This window comes from Trichoderma gamsii (assembly GCF_001481775.2).
Source record: "Trichoderma gamsii strain T6085 chromosome Unknown Scaffold_34.2, whole genome shotgun sequence".
NCBI classification, from domain to species: Eukaryota; Fungi; Ascomycota; class Sordariomycetes; order Hypocreales; family Hypocreaceae; genus Trichoderma; species Trichoderma gamsii.
Window position 1 is genome coordinate 48012 of NW_020171371.1, and position 13324 is coordinate 61335.

The 13324-nt window shown below is 50.2% G+C and overlaps 6 protein-coding genes across 6 annotated transcripts; 1 reads left to right on the top strand and 5 right to left on the bottom strand.

Moving 5' to 3' along the window:
- Positions 1-574: 574 nt before the first annotated feature.
- TGAM01_v208269 (40S ribosomal protein S8-B) lies at positions 575-1296 on the bottom strand (the record flags this gene model as incomplete). The annotated part of the gene is made up of 2 exons (XM_018808158.1): positions 575-1134; positions 1233-1296. The coding sequence occupies 2 exons, from the start codon at positions 1294-1296 to the stop codon at positions 575-577; spliced, it is 624 nt and encodes a 207-aa protein (XP_018658693.1).
- Positions 1297-2304: 1008 nt separating this feature from the next.
- On the bottom strand, positions 2305-4190 carry TGAM01_v208270 (hypothetical protein; the record flags this gene model as incomplete). The annotated part of the gene is made up of 4 exons (XM_024550293.1): positions 2305-2951; positions 3022-3283; positions 3362-3850; positions 3900-4190. 4 exons carry the CDS (start codon positions 4188-4190, stop codon positions 2305-2307), a joined length of 1689 nt encoding a protein of 562 aa, XP_024404950.1.
- A 1719-nt stretch (positions 4191-5909) lies between these two features.
- On the top strand, positions 5910-7001 carry TGAM01_v208271 (hypothetical protein; the record flags this gene model as incomplete). The annotated part of the gene is made up of 3 exons (XM_018807973.1): positions 5910-5946; positions 6048-6272; positions 6340-7001. The coding sequence occupies 3 exons, from the start codon at positions 5910-5912 to the stop codon at positions 6999-7001; spliced, it is 924 nt and encodes a 307-aa protein (XP_018658878.1).
- A 300-nt stretch (positions 7002-7301) lies between these two features.
- On the bottom strand, positions 7302-7724 carry TGAM01_v208272 (hypothetical protein; the record flags this gene model as incomplete). The annotated part of the gene is made up of 2 exons (XM_018807972.1): positions 7302-7449; positions 7513-7724. 2 exons carry the CDS (start codon positions 7722-7724, stop codon positions 7302-7304), a joined length of 360 nt encoding a protein of 119 aa, XP_018658877.1.
- Positions 7725-8150: 426 nt separating this feature from the next.
- TGAM01_v208273 (hypothetical protein) lies at positions 8151-8963 on the bottom strand (the record flags this gene model as incomplete). The annotated part of the gene is made up of 1 exon (XM_018807971.1): positions 8151-8963. One exon carries the CDS (start codon positions 8961-8963, stop codon positions 8151-8153), a length of 813 nt encoding a protein of 270 aa, XP_018658876.1.
- A 1110-nt stretch (positions 8964-10073) lies between these two features.
- TGAM01_v208274 (hypothetical protein) lies at positions 10074-13208 on the bottom strand (the record flags this gene model as incomplete). The annotated part of the gene is made up of 3 exons (XM_018807970.1): positions 10074-12437; positions 12510-12621; positions 12760-13208. The coding sequence occupies 3 exons, from the start codon at positions 13206-13208 to the stop codon at positions 10074-10076; spliced, it is 2925 nt and encodes a 974-aa protein (XP_018658875.1).
- Positions 13209-13324: the final 116 nt, after the last annotated feature.

Here is a 13324-nt window from a genome sequence, read left to right on the forward strand (position 1 = left end):
TACATACTGGCTGGTGATGAAATGAAGGATTTTTAGGAACAGCATTCACGCTCTAGCGGCATTACGACATGCATGTTTTTTTATAGGACAAGAGTTTTTACAGAAATAGAGAGGGAAAATATGAAAGATTTTATCAAACACTGGGATACATATGAATCTGATTTGTGCAGTGATTAAATGTGACGAATCTATGAAGCATTTATAGACCAGGGTTCGTTATGCTTTTCTTGGAATTTCTACAACGCTAATACCGCTAAAATTTATTCATACAAGCTTGGTGCATGTGTGTGTTTCTCATGTGATCAAGATGCATCATACATATCACAAGTACGGGTATGTTGTAGCGGAAAGACGGGTGTATTGAATTTTTTTTCTTCTTGTCTCATTATCATACTAGATGAAACAAACATGGAATAATTTTGAACATGACTGCAAGAAAAAGATTTTCATTTCCCTATGGACCCATTCCGATGCTTTCTTTATATGGAAAGGGGTCTTGATGCCCTGAAAATGCCCAAGATGTAACGAAAAAACCTTGAACACCCCATCCGACTCACGCCAATTTGTTGCGAGTTTATTTGTGCAGCTTCTTCTGGTAGAAAGCCAGCTCCTCACCCTCCAGGACGTAACCGTCACAGCGGCCGGACTGACCAGGTCGGCTGGTGACGACGGCGTACAGACGACCGGCCTCGAACTGCTTCTCAACAGCGGACTCGACCTTGCCGGAGGCGGCGAAGCGGGCAGCCTGCTTCTTCTCGACAGAGTTGCTCTTCTTGACCTCCTCGGTGGCCTCCTTGCCCTCCTTGGCGGCCTGGGCCTTCTGGCGTCTGCGGCCGATGGACTGGCCGTAGTGGGACTCGTACCACTGTCGGAAGGGGGCGGCGTCGATCTGGACGATGGCGCTGCGGGTCAGGGTGTTTGTGCGGACCAGCTCGTTGTTGGACGGGTGGTAGGCGACAGCAATGACACGGGTCTTGCGGGTGCAGCCCTCGGAGGCCCAGGCGAAGTTACCGGAGTCGAGGCGCAGGGCACGGTGCTTGTGGTTGCCACCGCGAGTGCGGACGGTGTGGATTCGCTTGGCACCAATCTTGGTGTTGGCACCCTGGCGGCCAGCCTCGAAAGCGCGCTTCTTCCCTGTTGATGGAGGTCAGAACGTATTGAACATCTTTCAAAAGAGAAAGCTTTCTATACGGGCTTTCGGAATTATATATATCAGGTATGGTTGTACGCACGGTAGTAGGCGCGCTTGGCACCAGAGGCGGAGCGCTTGTGGCGGGAGTCACGAGAGATACCCATGATTGCGAGTTCTAAAGGCAGAAAGAGAGGGTTGGTGGTTAGCCTTTTGAAATTTCGAAGAGAAAAAGAATGTGCAGTTTGGAAGAAAAGGAAGCGGTCGACGAGATTTCCTACTCCAGCAGCAGCATCAAAAGAACAGCTTCCCCTCTTCCAAATCGAAGACGACAGTGGTGAGGTGAATTGATTCTTTTGATCCTGCTGAACTGTACGGAAACTCCTAAGCCGCCTTCAAAGAAAATTCTGCAGCACTTACCTGATGATAATGGTGCTCACCAGGGCAATCGAATTTGTCGGAATGTGGAAGGAATGAAACTTTTTGGACACAGGCCTGAGAAGAAGTGGAGGGACTGAATTGGGTCGAAAATTGTGGTTGTGGGTTGCGCTAAGCCCGCGGTACGTACCTCGCCTAAGGGCTTTTCTTCGGCCACCGAAAAATTATGGTGCGGCAACGGAAGCACTATTTATCCGTATCTGTTCGCTAAGCTTTGTCCCCGGTTTATTTTTCGAAAGAGGAAATCGCGGGTCAAGATCGTCTGTCGCTGGGTGATAGCCAGTGACTGCGGTTAACGATTTATTGCGATTCGTATTGAAACCGAGCTGCAATTTTCCATATTCATTCATTTAGTCCTACATCAAGCCAGATTTGCTTTACTTGTACATGTTTTCTCTCATTCCTCTCGTCTCTGTGACCTCCATTTTCCGTCTGCTTCGTGCATGCGAGACGTCGCCTCTCTCAATAGCCCAAAAGTCCTAGTCCTTAATCGAAAAGCAAACTGACTCTCAACTTTCTCTTTCTCGATGTTCTTCAGCAACACCTTTTGCCGGCATCGTCTTCCGTGATGTGTGCGTTTCTCACGAGCTTATTCTCTCAATATCCAATATGAAATCCTTTAAAAATCCATTCATCTCAGCAATCTCCAACTGCGGCGGCTGTTCATTCGGGTCTTCATCAGATGATGAGGTGACGGGTGGGATGTTCCAGGATCCAGTTTTCACGGCCTTCTTCTCCTACAAGATGGATCCGTCTGCTTTGTAGGCGCTTTGCTGCTCTCTCTCCAGGATCTTGGGAGCGACGACGTTCATCCGAGGAAGGGGGAGGTATCGACCGAATCTAGCACGTTTATCGCCTTCTTCCTTCAGCTCGGCCAGCGACGGCCATTCGACACGCTGGCACGCTTTGGCGGTGTCCTCTTTGTTGAAGCAATTCTGAGCAGCGAATACCGGCGAGAGCTTGTCCTCCATTTGCCGTCCATTGAACAGGAGCACCTGTAGCTGGGATACTGGCATCCAACCCGACGCCTTGGCCAGTTCTTTATTCCGATTCTTCTCTTCGAGCAGCTTGACCTCTGTGGTGAGCTTCTGCCATTTAACCTCTGCTAGGGAGATTTTGAATTTGGTCAACTCGGCGGGAGTCTTTGGGATAAAAGGCGATTGGTCAGCCTTCATGAATTGAAGATTGAGAACCATCTTCTGAAATGCTCGGCGCTCTTTGCTTTCTGAGCTCACCCATCGCTTCGACTGTGACCACGATGCTACTTCGGTTGAGGTTGCAGTCTGAATCTTGGTAGGTCTATGGGGAACATGGCTTCTTCGCGAGAATCTAGACGATGGACTGGTGATGACATTCGCTGACTGCATCGTAGGATACCGAGCGACTATTTTTGGTGTTGTTGTCAGCTCTTTGCTGAATTTCAGTGATGTGGTGTTCGTGTAGAGGTGACTTACTTTGCTGAGTTGGCTGATCTGAGGTGCTATGACGTTGCTGAGGGCCGAGAGGCACCTGGCGGGATTGCTGTAACCGCTGCCAGTCTTGTTCGCCAGCCTTTCTCTTAGCTTGCGGGCCGTCGACAACTGACGGAGGCTTCGCTCTATCTCTGGAGTTCTGATGATAATGAATGGATGATTTAGCATCATTATCGGGAGCCCTATCGTCAGAGAACTCGATTATACGGCTTTTTTGATCTACTCTTTTCTCATCGATATTCTTCTGCATATTTAATATTTTGCGATGCGAATTCGGAAGGAGAAATCTTGAATGATGAGCTTCGAACCGTGAACCACTTACCGGGAAGCAAGCGTGCTCTTCAGAAATATGGGATGGCATATATGGCATCTGTACATATGGCATCAAATAAGGATAACTGTGCGTCAGAGGGCCGAAACTTCTGGGGTCCGCCTGCTCTCGATCAGGATCAGGGTTCTGTTGATCGATCTGAGAGCCGGGATTTCCACCAGGAAAGTCTCTATGTGGCCAATAAGCGACCGGAAAAGCAAAAGCAAAATGATTTGGTTGTTGTGGTTGATCTATCGGGTTAGGAACCATTTGGTAGGGAACCATATGAAGTAATGGATAGCAACCTCCTTGCGGCGGCGGAGGAGGGGGAGGAGGATATATACTAGGCAATACCGGATGGCTTGGATGATGGATCATGTCGCCACCATGTTGCTGCGGAGGAACAGTTGAATATTCATAGGCCGGATGCCCACTTGGAGGCATCTGGCCTGGCGCTGAGCCTGGCACCAGCACGCCCTCCACAGACATGGTTTGCGAGTCCTGCAATGATAAGTATACTGTCCCCAGTCTGCAAAAGTGGGATACGGACTTTCTCTGGGGCGCTGCCATTATTTGTCTCTGTCTCTGTTGTTGCCTTCTCGTTAGGCATGCGATGCTGTCGGCTAGGGGTGGCTTCAAGAGGCTTTGGAGCCCCTTGGCCACTTGCGTCTGCCTTTGATATCTGAGGGGTCCTGCCGCCAGCTCTAGAAGTGCGTCTTGTACTTCTTCGTCTTATGAAGAAATGCTGAGCAAGGCCATCCGAGGAATCAGTCTTGAAACGACGAGGCGAGGGGTTCTGGTGTACAGGCTGGCTGAGGATTGGGGCAGTAGGACGAAGCATCTGATCACGCACACAATTAGTAGCCGCGTGGCCTGTGAAACCTCGCACCTGGCTCGCGCGATCGATGAAGCGAAACTATTGACAGGGAGAGGGGACAGGGAGAGAGAACTATCAAGCTGCTGAGTATCCTATCCCATGAACGCTCGACATTACCTGATCTCCAGCTCGCCGCGCAGCCTCTTTGTTTCCATGCCTCCAATCTGGGACACTTGAGCGGGAGTTCTTGGGACGTTGGGTAGCAAAGCTCGGTTGGGGAGAAGCAAATGGGATGAATGGCGCGGCGGTTGGATTCATCCCTCCATTATCATTTCTTTCTGTCGACATGATTCGAGTACTAGTTATTTTATATGGTTGTGGCCAAAAAAAAAAGGTAAAGAGTATGGTAGGGCGCATGCGACTAGAGTTGCGAGGTCGCGATAGGGTCTAGAGGAACACGAGAGTAGCTGAGGAATGAACCAAAGTAAACAAAGCTTGTCTGTGTCTGAATCATGCTCTGCTTCGAGCAGATATTGACTCCTCTTGGTTGGACACGTAAGCCATAAACTACGAGGTATCAGAGCATGGCAGCTGGCAGCTGGCTTGACAGTGCAGAGAGAGCAACTGTATCTCCACTGTAAAAATGGATAATAGTAGGGAATACGCTCGTGAAGTAGCTCTATGAGCATGTGCTGTCTTGCTGGCATGTTAAATCTTATAAGAAGCTCTAGGTGGGGTATGAAGGTATCTCTAGATGAGGGCTGGTAGCTATCAAGGTGCGGTTAGAAAGATGAATAACGGAATCTTGAGCGGGCAAGAGGAGTTGAATTCACTTAGTCGCCATCTGATCAATGCTTTTGCAGACAAGGTATCATGTTAGATTCTGCCCGTTGAAGGGTGATGGCCGCTTATCCTAAGACTCTTTGAGTTGTTGATTACACTCAGATTATTGACGTTTATTCTGTTACAGATGCCAGGTGTTATTTTCACCCAGTATCACGAAATACGTGGTTGTGTAAGCCAATAATGGATGAGCGCGCAACTTCAGCCATAACTGTAACTCTGTAGCTTTTCTTTCTCTCCCTCCCTTCCCGCCCATTGTCATATAAAAGGTGCAGAGTTTCACATATGTACTTGATTAAGCCATTTGGGAAGAAACTGAGCTATAACAATGACTTTATGAGACTGGGACGAAAACAAACAAATGTAGATCAAGACTATGAAGGCAGTGTCTAATCAAAACTATGATGATTTATGTTCTCTATTGTTCGGCTCCGGTAGTCTGCATTCCCAAGCTACACTGGTAATGCTTACAATAGCTTCGATTATGGCAGACAAAGACAGCCTTTGACGGTTACCGGCATTGGAAGCGGCTCGGCAATATGTATCCAACCGAGTACCACTACAGATAAATTGCTATATATCATATTGCCCAAAGTAAATCGTGAGTATATCTTTAGTAATATTGTATGGACATGTGAAATGTACTAAAATGCCTTGTCGATCTGCCCCTGCACTCGACAGCACGATACCTGGTCGGCAGTTAACGCTACTTCCCTCTCACTACGTAATCTGTGTTCAGCGGCGTACCCCGCTACTGACCCTTCCGTACCGCATCCTCAACACCCCACTCGCCGTAGCTCATCCCGAGGAATACTTGGTTGTGGTGTCTTTTTTTCCCCAACACGAATCCTACAACTCTCTCCTGTCAAGCTCTGTAAACACCACAGCTTGACCCTCAAGATGGCTTCTCTGACAACCCTCAAGCTGACAAATCGCTGTAAGTACTCACTATTGCCATTGAATTGATTCGATTGGCAATTCGCAATTCACATGCTGTTTGCGAGCGTTGGGCTAATTTCTGGCTACCCCCCAAAACAGCTCCCAAGCAGGGCATCAAGAAGCTGCCGCCGTCAATCGACCTCCCCGCCGGCGCCACGGTCGAAGATGTCAAGAAGCTGATTGCCAAACAAGCTGGCATCAACGACCACAACCGCGTCGGGCTGTTTTACACGTCGACGAGGAAGACGCTCAAGGACCGCAAGGCGGTGATTGCCGAGGATAAGGATGTCGCTGATGCGGGCGAAGTGCTCGTCAAGAATCTCGGTATGAAGCCTTCATCTCTGTTTTTGACCCAATTGTTGAGTTGACCGTTAACTAACATCGCCCATAGGCCTCCAAATCGCCTGGAGAACCGTCTTCGTCATCGAATACATCGGCCCCATCCTCATCCACGGCCTCGCTGTCGCCGCCCGGCCGTACCTCCTCAAGGACCCGTCCATGTCCCCCTCGCAATGGCTCAGCTTCGGTATGATCATGGCGCACTTTGTCAAGCGTGAGATTGAGACGCTCTTCGTCCACAAGTTCTCCGCAAACACCATGCCCGCGCGCAACATCTTCAAGAACAGCTTCTTCTACTGGGCCTTCTCCGGCGCTCTGTGCGCCTGGTCCATCTATTACAGCCCCTGGTCGCTGGCTGCCACCGCAGACCAGCCTCTTGTTGACGCCGCCGGCACCGTGCTCTACCTGTTTGGCGAGATTAGCAACGCGCTGGTGCACCTGTACCTCTCCAGCCTGCGGTCATCCGGCGGCACTGAACGCAAGATCCCCTATGGCTACGGCTTCTCGCTTGTTACTTGCCCCAACTACATGTACGAGATTCTGGCGTGGGCTGGCATCATCATTGCGAGCCGCGACTGGTCGGTGGCGCTGTTTATCGCCATGGGTGCGGGGCAAATGTTTGTCTGGGCCAAGGGCAAGGAAAGGGCATACCGCAAAGAGTTTGGCGACAAGTACAAGAAGAAGCGCTTTGTTATCCTTCCCGGACTGTTGTAAGCAAGACTACATTGTGTCGACTCTTATAGCTTAGCAGATGGAGAGGAGAGGAATGGCGTATAAAAGAGCAATGTCATATTAATCTCCATCATATATGATAAATCGAGCAAAAGGGGAGACTAGATTAGAAAGCTAAAATAGAGAAACAGAGTTGTTTGCTATATATCGTACACTCCCCTATACTATCGCGTATCTCTCCCAAACAAGACTCTTGCTTGTGTGTTTCCCGTTTCTCGATTCTGGTTCCCGTCTCTCAACAGAAAAGAAAAAATGTTGAGAGGAGAGAAGTTCCAGCTCTTTCTAAGCCGAAAAGTCACAGGGGAGTGATCCACAACACCATCCTTCATGTGCATCAAGACCTCCTTGGAAATCAATATGATGGCAGCCATCAGTAGACCTCCAAACCTTGGAGTGGAAATTGTAGCTTCCACCAGAGTCTTCTCTGAACCTATTTACCAGTCAATTACCCCAAAACATGTACCTAGGTATTGATTCGCAGACCAAAACTTACACAGGATAGCATGCGAATGGTGCGGCGCATCCATCAAAACCACCAGGCAACTGAGTTGAATACTTGGAACCGGTGTTGTAATCGGTTAGGTGCACCCATTGATAAACACCGCCTTCGTCTTCGTGTTTGGGTTCGGCTGCCATTTGGCCCCAAAAGGCGTTGGCCGCGCCGCAGAGGGCAGCGATGTTGAGCAGAAAGGATGATGATTTCATGATTTTGGTAGGTGTAAATCTCGAGAAGAGCGATTCAGTGCAATGACAGATTATGGAAGTAATGATTTACAGTTCAAAATAGTCGTCCTCAAGACACCCTTTATATAACATTCAGACTCCAGACCAGCCAGGAAGTTACAAGGTTATCTCCTTGTTTGACAAATACATGCTATATAATTAAGCTTATAATACCTCTTTTGAAAAAAAATCCACCTTCTACATGCGTTTGTTTAAGCATAAGTCTTACGCTTCAAAATCCTATAAAATAAGTGCTTATATAGGGCTTGGCAGAAGGCTTTGTTCTTCAATGACAGCGGCCTTGATACCCGGCAATTTCCAAATCCAGACATTTCGGAATAGCTACTCGTACGACACGAAATAAATGAATCCTTGCTCATTAAACAACTCGTTATACGTAATATCAAGTCATCCAGTCGATATCGAAGCCGTTTCTGATCCCTTTGCCCGGCCCGTGCCGGTGCTCGAGGCCAGCTCCATCAGGCTTCGACTGGCATCCGACATGGTGTCCACGTCCATCCTGGCCCCAATATCATCAACACCATCACCACGATCACGACCATCGCCTTCGTCACCCTCTCCATCACTGCCCTCACCAGAGTCTCCCCTCCCGCACTCGCTACAGCTACAGCTCCCCTCACTCCCGTCCTCATCATCCCCCTCATTCGCCAGCCGCACCGTCTCCTCCAGCACCAGAAACCCCCTCTCCAGCACCTCCGCCCAGTTCTGCACATTGCCCAGCTCCTTGACCTTGCGCGCCGCCTTGTCCGCCTCGGCCTTGAGCTTCACCGTCTCCCGCCGCAGCCCCTCCGTTGCGCGCAGCACGTCGCGCTCCTGCTTCTCCAGCGCCGCCGCGTTCTGGTGCAGGATGCCCGCGCGCGACTGCAGCTCCGAGTCGAGCATGTTGCCCATTGACGCGACGACGGCGGCGCGGGCCTCGGCGACGTGGCGCTGCGTCTCGGCGGATGGCAGCGTGGGCTGGAGGGCGGGCGAGGCTGCGACGGGGGCGGTGGTGGAGGAGATGGAGGGCGACGAGGCTGACTGGGCGAACCAGCGAGGCTGGGCGGAGGATGAGGAAGAGGAGGCGACTGCGGGTGGCACGCTGTTGATGCTCTTTTTGTTGGCGTTGGCGTTGCTGCTACTGGATGAAGCGTTATTGTTATTGCTGTTGCTGCGGTTTGCGAGCCTCCGCAGGGCATCGATGGATGATGAAGTCGACATTTTGCGCTGCGATGGTATTGTATTCCTCGGCACTTGCTGTATTTTCTCAGATTCTCAATGTTCACTGTAGCAACAAGGTAAAAGTCAGATGCAGCATCACTCCCATCAATCCAATCCCGACACCCCATCGGCAATGTAAGGTTCTAAAAAGCGCCGTCAAGGCCATCCAAACGTCTTAGCCAATATATACATGTGCCTACCTGACATCATGCAGGTTAAAAGGTGCTGTGGGGGTTTGTCATGCAAGGTCGGCGTTTAAGTCTGCATATCACGCCCTGTTTTGAGCTGCATGCATGTACTTGCAACCACCTCCTAACAAGGATGTACTACCTATCAAGTGCTGCTATCACACTGTTTGAACCAAAGCAGCTCTCTGTTTACGCTTGTATGAAACACAATCACGAGATCTCGGGGTCACGAGCTCCTTTCAAAACACAAGCTTCATCTTCAATACAGTTTTGTCCCTCATCTCTAAAATTCCCCAACATTCCCGCGCCCTGTCCATCAATAAATAGCAGATAACTCTTCAAAGAGGGAAAAAAAAAAAAAAAAATGGATTAGACAAGGTAATTATAATATACACCAACGCTCTGTACTTCCCATATATCTATCCTCTACAAAAATAAGTAACTTTGTTTCATCATGGTATCGTTTTGCCCTAGAGTTGCGGATGTGTTCCCTTCCAAAGGCAAACTGGTGGTGTTGGAGGGCTGATCTCTTTCTTGACTTGTTGAAATAACTTCCCCTCTTCCCATCTTTTCTGATCAATGCCCATCAGGAATACACATTCGTTCGTAACAAAGCCATTAAACTCCAGGGCTATGCAAGAAAAAGAAAAGAATAAAAACGTAACAGCATTTCGTTCTCAAGCCAACATTTTTTTGTTCCAAAAATAACAATTGTAATCATTCGTAAAATCCGTCAAGTACGTGCTATGCAAGAATCCCTCTTTATCGATCAAAGCAATTTGGTAAGATCCAAACGCAGAAGAGGGAAACGAGATAATAAAAAAAAATAGTAAAAAGAGAATAAATAAATCAATAGTAATAAACCGATTTTTGACATCTGAGTGGAAAAGGAGAAAAAAAAAATAGGAAGATCGGATGAGCTTCAAAGGGTTACTTTGCTTCCGTTAAGGCGAAATGGCGCAGGTCCTAGCTGAACATTAGGACTAAAGGCTGAGGACGGAGTCGGTACGCCGTCTGATGACATGGACGAAATCGATGATAGCGAATTAAACCCAGAATGGCCCCTCGACATGGTTCCGTTGCGAGACATGGAAATGCCGCCGTTGGCCATGAGTGTGTCTGCGCGATCAAAGACGTTGCCTTGGAAAACAGCCGCAAAAGACCCTGTCTGTGGCGTGGCAACGGTAGCTTGCATGGCCGGGCCAAGAGCCGCGCTCTGAGGAGTGATGGGAACTTGCGGCGTGGTGGGCGATAGGATGCCTGGTCCAACGCCAGCGGGTCTCAAAATGTAGCTCCAGGGAGAGTTCATGATGATGATGCTCAACTCTTTCATGCTCTGATGGACAGGCCGCAATCGAGCTCTAGTGTCAGGCGGCAAGGGGATGGTATTGATCTCGGATTTGATCTTGGACGCCATCTTTGCCCATGCTGAGATGAAATTGCTGCAGAGATTCCAGAATCCGGCGTGAGAGCGCACTCCCGGGTCCTTTAGCTTGATGAGAGACAGTCGATGCTTTAAAATCTCTGTCTGCTGGATAGCGTCATTGCACATTGCAATGAGATTCTTCCAGTCTCGTATCATGGCACTTGGGGCCCGCTGCTGTATCGCATTTCGGATTCCTCCCGTCAATTGAACGTTGAAATTCGGTAAAATGTGCACAACAGTGTCGGTTGACTTTTGCAGGGCCAGATATATTTTATCAAACTGAGTATCTTCTTCGGAGAAATCGGAGGTGATGTCCCGGCTAAACGACTGAAACGAGTCGTTGGATCTGGGTGTCGCTGATGCAAGCCTAGCAGTGCGCGTGCCTCCGTTTTGGTATGGAACGGGTATGTCGGTTGCCACTCTGAGGTTGCTTGGGTTGTGTATGGCTGGTTCGCTACGGTTTCGAAGACCCGCTGGCCGTGGAGGCGGAGGGGCGGCAGTAGATGCTTCTCGGAAGTACGGCTTGATTGTATTGCTGGTGTCGGGGACATCCATCGCAGACAGGTGATGCTTGTTGTGCTCGGTGGAGACGGAGGAGAGAGTGACGCGAAGCTCCATTATACTGTTGTAAATCAACATCAAAAGCGTCCGAATATATCGAGCATCTCCATTGTTGACAAAGGTATCGATGTTATCAGCCAATAGCGTGCAAACATGGCCATACGCCCCGACAAGAGTCTGACAAGCGCGGTGTACATTGGCATTGTCCCCAAAGGTCTGCTCTTCCTCTTCTGCCATGGCCATGTCGTGCTTCTGGATTTCCTGCTCCAGCTCCTCAACATGAGAATTGGTGTTGTAAAATACGATTTCAAGGCTTGAGCGTTTTGCAGATCCGTCATTGGTCAGCGTCATGAGCATCTGAATCATGGGGTGGATTTGGAACACCGAGTAGAGGATGCCCTTGGCAGCCTCAATCACGGGGTCGAAAATCCTAGACTCTCGGCGGCGCTCGGGGAGGACCGAGAGTCTTCGAACGTAAACCGGTCGCTGAAGAGAATCGGTAGGCGTTGCTGGGCTCTTAGATGGTACCGTTTGATTGCCCTGCTGCATGGCAGAGCCGTGGCTCAGCCCTCGGTAGTGGCTCAACCTGTTGTTGCCCTCAACCTCATCAAGCGTGCCCAGATCCGATGTGGCCTTCTTCGCGAGTATTCCCATGCGACGCTGGCGGCTGCTTGATCTCTCCGAGTGCATCAGCGTCTCGGAGTTGCTGCGTCCGCGCTCGCTGATGTTTCCGATGGTCAAAGGCAGGACACCCGGACGACGGGTAGACGTATTCTGCTGAGAAAGACCCCGATAATGTGACCGTGACGGTATAGGGGGAGGTGGTCGTGATCCAATATTAGGTGTCCGCATGTCCGACGCATCGGAACTGCTTACTTTGATAGGGAACCGACCGCTTGGCACGCGTCGTAGGTGCGGTCGAGGAGTATTGGTGTCCTCGCTGGATTCGTCCCCAGTCGCCTCAGCATCGCGACCGCTAATGATGTGCAACTTCATAAACTTCTTAATCTGTGCCGTAATGGTCACTTCCGACACCTCGCCCTCTCGTCCAGACCCCTCGTTGGAGGGGCTTGAAGATGGTATTTGCAGCGCATCCCGTGGGGGAAAGCTGATAGGGTTCCCTTCAAATTTGAGGACTTGGAGCGAAGTCATTTCTGCCAAGCATACGGGCAGCTCCCGGATTTGGTTCTTTGGGATCGAAAGAACCTTGAGAGACGTGAGCTTTGCGATATCCGGCGGCAAAACTCGCAGCTGATTGCGGCCGAGATCGAGGATTTCGAGGGATTTGAGCTCGCAAAGCTAATGACTTGTGTTAGCCTGATTCATCATGCATTGGTAAGACAAAACAAAGGGAGGCATGGGTCGTCGTACAGGTAAGGGAAACTCTTTGATCTGGTTGCCTCTGATGTTGAGATATCGAAGCGACACGCACTCGGCAAATCGGGCTGGCAAGGAGGAAAGTTGGTTGTGTGATAGAGCGAGCCTGTATCGTAACACACAGCAGTCAGCAAACAAGTCGTTTTTTTTTTCTTTTTTCTTTTTTCCTTTTTCCCCCGTGTCATTTATTTCTTCTCCTTCAATCCCTAGTTCCTTTCTTCCTTTTTCTTATTGGGTTGCTCACCGTTCTAGCTCGTTCTTGACTATATCAACCACCTCTTCGGGAAGTTTCTGAATGCCCTTGCGGCTCAAGTCGATGGTCACGCCCGACTTGAGGCCCGGGCCAACATCGACGGCCTGGCTCTCGTTTTCAAGAGCATGTCTCATCGCCTCGCGTGTCAGGCCGATGACCTGCGCCACCGTCAGAACGGGCGTCGCGGGCGAGTTGCCATTGGGAGACGGGCCATTTCGACCGTTGGGCAGAGGCGGAAGCGGCATCATGGGCGGCGGCTGGCCGGTTGGAGGAGCAGCAGTCGTGGTGAGAAGAGGACGGCGAGCCTGAGACGGGACGTTATTATCGGGAGTGCCTGCGCCAGTGCCCCTGAGAGCCGGAGGTGCAGTGGCGGGGGGTCCAGGAGCAGCTCCAGGGCCGTTGCCCATGCCGTTGGCAGGCATTCGGTCGGGTCGCTCCATGGCGTCTTAACCGGCCCTTCTTCTTCTTTTCCTTCTTCTTTTCTTGTTTCTTTCTTTAACACTCGTCTTCTCGTCGCACGTATACTCGAGCGCACACGTGCTCAAGGCACCGCGAA